This window comes from Bison bison, unplaced genomic scaffold (genome assembly GCF_000754665.1).
Source record: "Bison bison bison isolate TAMUID 2011002044 unplaced genomic scaffold, Bison_UMD1.0 scf7180017864471, whole genome shotgun sequence".
Taxonomy (NCBI): Eukaryota; Metazoa; Chordata; class Mammalia; order Artiodactyla; family Bovidae; genus Bison; species Bison bison.
Genome location: NW_011495032.1, coordinates 28,571,445 through 28,577,597, shown reverse-complemented (window position 1 = coordinate 28,577,597; position 6,153 = coordinate 28,571,445). Strand labels below are relative to the sequence as shown.

The 6,153-nt window shown below is 42.2% G+C and overlaps 1 protein-coding gene across 3 annotated transcripts in view; it reads left to right on the top strand.

The window, feature by feature from the left end:
* The window catches only part of INO80D (INO80 complex subunit D), a 58,022-nt gene that overhangs the window by 43,612 nt on the left and 8,257 nt on the right, over positions 1-6,153 (top strand). For all 3 annotated transcript variants that reach the window (XM_010861031.1, XM_010861032.1, XM_010861030.1), the window contains one exon: positions 5,924-6,141. In XM_010861031.1, coding sequence (XP_010859333.1) covers positions 5,924-6,141 — 218 coding nt within the window. The remainder of the gene's footprint in view (positions 1-5,923; positions 6,142-6,153) is intronic.

The window sequence follows — 6,153 nt, the reverse complement described above, 5'->3', positions numbered from 1 at the left end:
ATTGACCATATATTTTGAAATGTTGTATATTAAAACTACACATACAAATGTTGAGTAATTATTGTAACATTTAAAATAAAGACATTTTTGTTAGCTCGTTGAGGCTTTATCATGGTTAAAGAATGACTTCCATATGTTTTTTGAACCACTTTTGAGGACCTTCATTGGTGGTCTCATGGACCCTTGGTAACATAGGCTCTGTAGCTTTCAAACCACTGACGTAAATGATCACCATTCTAGCATACTTCTAATAAGACTAGGAGAATATTGTTAAATAGCGGGGGTCTGTACTTCAGGATCTGCTTTATTGATTCAGTGAGTTGATCAGTATAACAATTATGTGACTACTTCTAAAGAAATTGAAAGCAGTTTATTCTTTTCAGCTGGTTAAATATTCTACTTAGACAAATTCAGCTGGGCAAACATAAGGTTGAATTAGTATAATAAACTTAGTCATAAAATAATATTTATTGTATAATAAAAAATATAGTGTAAATAAATTTATATTGATCAGGTTTTTAAAAGGTATTTTCAATGCAAAGTTTTTACAGTGATACAAATGATACAAATGGTTTTCTCTCTGGAGGCAGTTGTAGAATCTGACACGGGTTTGAGCTATTTTTAGGTGAAAAATTACATAAGAGAGTATAGCAACACATGTATTCCATCAGTGCACCAGTGAGAGACTCGATGGTAAAAACTATGCTGATCTCATGGCTCTACTTTCCAACTATATGCCATCATTTTTCCCTGCTGCTGCTGCTGCTAAGTCGCTTCAGTCGTGTCCAACTCTGTGCAGCCCCATAGACGGCAGCACACTGGGCTCCCCCATCCCTGGGATTCTCCAGGCAAGAACACTGGAGTGGGTTGCCATTTCATTCTTCCCTACATTATTGTAATAGTCTCCTAATTAGGCTCCCTTCCTCGTGCCATGCCTCCTGCACCCACATGAGGTGCTTGCATATCAGCCAGTGTAGACCGTGTGCACGGGTCCCACTGTCTTTGAATTACGTATAATAAAGTTCTCTCTTTTCATTGTACAGTTCTGTGAATGTTGACAGTGCATACAGTTGCATAAACACCACCATAATCAAGATACACAATAGTTCATCACCCCCTCAAAAGTCTCTAGTGCTGCCCTTTGTAGTCAGCCTTTTTTTATCCCCACTCATCTACTTCTGTCTCTGTTTACATTTTCCAGTGTCTTATAAATGGAATCATTGAGTATGTAGTCTTTAGAGCAGGCCTTTCAGAATATAGATCTGATCGTTTTAGTTCCCTGCTCAAAACCCTTCCATTGGCTTTACATCACATCTAGAATCCAGTTCAAAATTCTTAATTGTGCCTGTGAGGCACTTCCTCATCTGGCCCTAGAAACCTCTCCAGCTTCATCTTACACCATCTCCTCACCCTCCAGCAACACTGGCCTTCTTGCTCTTTCTTAAACACTTTACATATGCTTCCATCTCGAGAAGGGCGTGGCAACCCACTCCAGTCTTCATGCCTCCTCTTGCCATGGCAGAGGAGCCTGGCAGGCTACAGTCCGTGGGGGTCTCAAAGAGTCAGACATGACTGGGCAACTAAGCACAGCACAGCACAGCATGCTCCCATCTCAGGGGCTTTGTACTTGTTTTTGTCTTTTCCTGGAATGTTCTTTCCCCAAATTCTCCATGTCTTACTCCTTCTTCATATCATTCAGGTTTCTGATCAAATGTCAGTTCATTTCCACCTCCCCTCTACCCTGCCACTTTTTATGCTCATTTATTGTTGTTCAGTCACTAAATCGTGTCTGACTCTTTTGTGACCTCATGGACTATATATATAGCCCACCAGGCTCCTCTGTCCGTGGGATGTCTCAGGCAAGAATGAATGAAAGAAAGTGAAAGTCCCTTAGTCATGTCTGACACTTTGCGACCCCGTGGACTATACAGTCCATGGAATTCTCCAGGCCAGAATACTGGAGTGGGTAGCCTTTCCCTTCTCCAGGGATTCTTCCCAACACAGGGATTGAACCCAGGTCTCCCACATTGTAGGTGGATTCTTTACCAGCTGAGTCATAGGGGAGGCCCAAGAATACTAGAGTGGGTAGCCTATCCCTTCTCCAGTGGATCTTCCCGACCCAGGAATCGAACCGGGGTCTCCTGCATTGCAGGCAGATTCTTTACCAACTGAGCTATCAGGGAAGTCCAGGCAAGAATACTGGAATAGATTGCCATTTCCTTCACCAGGGGATCTCACCAAACCAGGGATCAAACCCAAGTCTCCTGCATTGGCAGACAGTTCCTTTACCACTGGGCCACCAGGGAATCTTCATACTCTACCTATTTTCCTTCCTAACATTTGTATTTACCTAATATTGTCATGTATGGATGTGAGAGTTGGACTGTGAAGAAAGCTGAGTGCTGAAGAATTGATGCTTTTGAACTGTGGTGTTGGAGAAGACTCTTGAGAGTCCTTTTGACTGCAAGGAGATCCAACCAGTCCATTCTGAAGGAGATCAGCCCTGGGATTTCTTTGGAAGGAATGATGCTGAAGCTGAAACTCCAATACTTTGGCCACCTCATGCAAAGAGTTGACTCATTGGAAAAAACTCTGATGCTGGGAGGGATTGGGGGCAGGAGGAGAAGGGGATGACAGAGGATGAGATGGCTGGATGGCATCACCAACTCTATGGACGTGAGTTTGAGTGAACTCCAGGAGTTGGTGATGGACAGGGAGGCCTGGCGTGCTGCAGTTCATGGGGTCGCAAAGAGTCAGACACGACTGAGCGACTGAACTGAACTGAATGTTATTTATTAATTTATTTGTTTATTTTCTGAATCCCCCTACTAGAATGTAAGCTTCACAAAGGCAGGAACGTTGTTTGTTCATTGCTCTATCTGCAGTGCTTGGAGCAAAGATACTCCATAAGTAATTGTTGAATAATTGATTGGTAGGTACATGGCTTGTGGGGTAGGGGCAGATTCTGAACTAGACTCAGCCACTGGATAGGACAGCCATTGGTAGAAGAGACTCAAGCTGTACGAGGTCCAGGCTGGCAGACAGAACATGGTATTCAACAGGAATGAACTTGTAGAACAGAGGGTAAGGTATTAAATGGGTTGTTGTCCTGCAGAGAAATATTAATAGAAGGGGACAGTTGAGAATGCTGGGAGTGAACAGTGTTCATAGATATCGTAGGTAAAGGAACAGTTGGCTTTAGGAACACCTCCAGGACACAGGTTCTGGGCTTTCTGGAGGAGCCAAGTTAAGGGGATAGCAAGAGCCAGACGGGGCCTTGGTCACGGGCGGTTCTATGTGGAGTGTTGCCAGGATACACAGCATAAGCTTAGAAGAGTAAGGAAGAAGCCTAGACCAGAACTAGTAGGGCTTACATATTTTTAACTAGAGCTCTCTGACTTCCTCATATTCAAGACCCACGCTGGTCCTAGAGGGAGATCCTGGAGTGCATGCCAGCTCCTGGTGGGGACTGGCAGCTGCTTATTCACTGCATAGTGGGCATAAAAAATGTAGAATCAAGTGTTGAACCAAAAGGAATTACAGAGCCTGGAAAGCACCCCGTCTTCTGTTGTTTTCTAAATTTGTTTGCGACTTTTGAGTTTGTAATAGTGTTTGGATTCAGGTGTTTGGCTGGGATTAACCTTCTTTTAGATTTCTTGGATTTATGCTTAATTTTATTCTTTCTTGGTATGTTTGTTGCTACTGATATTTATTAGTCTTCAGATCTTTTAATGTATTTGGTTATAAAAGTTATTACTGAATTCATCAACTCAAAGGTGACATCAATCATAGAAACCACAATTATTTTATATACCATCCAGATGGAAAAAATGTTGCACAGTGCATTTCTTATCACTTGAATTTTTTATTTTATACTTATCAAAATAGCTTTTTTAGACTTAGACATAAATATTTTTATCTTCTATTTCACCCCTGATTTCAGCTAATTCTTGATGTGTGAAAGGCAGTATATAACATCTGCTATACCACAGCTTTGTTCTCTTTGTGATTATTTTCCTTTCTCATTTGGTTGTTGCTTTGCAAAAAAAAAGGTAGAGGTGGGGATTGTGGTCAGTTCTTTAATAATGAATATTTGCTTCGCTAATAACAATTTTCTGCCTTGCTTCTTTCTGTGCCTTTCTGCACACCCATGTTTTTCCTCTACATGTAAAACCAACAATGTGCAAACCTCAGTTCAAACAAAGAGAGTACAGAGAGCTATGACCAACTTTGAACATGTAGGCAGCAGCAACTATAATGACCTGGCTGACAGAGATAATAATATGCCATTATTGTAAAATGCTCCCCAACTGTAGTGATAGTAAAATGTGCATCTGGGAATTGATGAAGTACCGTATTCAGATTTAAGGGTACTAGCTGAAGAAAGCTAGTTATATTGCAAGCTTCTTGTTTTTGCTGGTTCTTCCTTTCCCTCCTCACTTAACTGCAGCAGTTTTATAAAGCTGTGTCCCCACTGTCTTCTCTCTTTACCTTGTCACCGTGGTCCATGTGAATTATTTGAAGGACTTCCACTGTGTTCAACTTCCGAGTCTACGCCTCCATGCCTTTCTTGCATCCTGTGCACCAGATACAATTTTCTCCTGCCCACCCTGGTCATCTTCACACCTCAAACAGTATGTGAGCCCAGCTGAATTCCTTAACTCTGATTCTGTTTATTCTGCTGTGCTCTGTATCCCACGAACGGCACCCTCACCTAACAATCACCTCAACTAGGAACTCTAGAAACACTTGAGAGTTTTATATTCCCCTCATCCGCACCACAGCCACGCAGCTGTCATATCTTGAGAATTCTCTCTCAGCAAGCCCTTGCTTTTCTGTTCTTGCTCACTTCGCCCTCAGCTGTTCATCTTCTAATATCTGTTGAAATCGCCCTGTGATTGGAATTTTTGCCTTCACTCACTTGCCCCTTCTCTTTATTCATTTACATTGTTTCTACCAGGTTAGTTAATCCTGTTACTAGTATTCCCATTATTTTTTGGCTGTGCTGGGTCTTCGTTGCCGCACCGTCTTTGTTGTAGAGAGCAGGGTACGCTCTTGTGGTGCACGGGCTCTAACACATGGGCTTCAGTGTTTGCAGCTCGCAGGTTCTAGAGTGCGGGTCGGTAGTTGTGGCATACAGGCTTAGCTGTGCTCCTCAGCATGTGGGATATTCCCAGACCAGGGATCGAACCAACGTCTCCAGAATTGGCAGGCGGGTTTTTATCCACTGTACCATCAGGGAAGTCCAGTTAATCCTTTTAAAACATCTGCTGTCATCAAAAATCATTCCCCATTGCCTATAAAATAAAGTTTAAAATTCTGAACAGAGTATTCAGAGTCATACAGGATCTGGTGCCAGACTTCCTTACAGCTGACTTTTATATTTGACCCTCCATCATATCCTCAAGCAACAGGCCATACCCAGTTATTTGCTGTCCTTTTTGTCTCATTTGTGCTATTTCCTTTAGCTTAGAGTGGTCTTCCCCCTTATCCCAGCAACTGAAAGTCCTGTTGATGCTTTAATCCCACATAACTACAAGTAATGAATTTTCCATTTGCATACCCTTAGACAGTATTTATATCATCACCGCCCAGTTTTTCCTATAGTATTTATGTATACTCATGTTCATGTTTTTCCCATGGGATACCAAGTAGGTTCCTCTGGAGCTCAAATCAAGTTTTATTCAGTTCTTTTACACTACAGCACCTGTGACAATGCCTTTACGTGTGGAATGAGCTTTATGTATATGTTGAATTGATGTGAATTAAATTTTAAAATGAATTTCGTATTCATGTAATTATTGTTATACATAGTTTGTGGCACTGTATAAAATAATAAGAGACATAAGTATTTTTTTCAGATAGCAGTTTGCTTTTTCCCAAATAATCTGAGTTTAAAAATACACGTTTATTCATTCCAAAGGATAATTTCTTGAGAGGAGATAGCTCCCGTAAAGTTCAGCACCAGCAGCAGAGGAAACCCAGGAAAAAAACCAAGCCTCCTGCACTTACCAAAAAACACAAGAAGAAGAGAAGGCGTGGACCTCGTCGACCCCAGAAGCCCATCCCCCCTGCAGTCCCCCAGGGGAACCTCAGCATGCCCACCAGCGTCTCACTGCCAGTGGAAGCCTCCCGCATTCGGTCAGTGGCTGT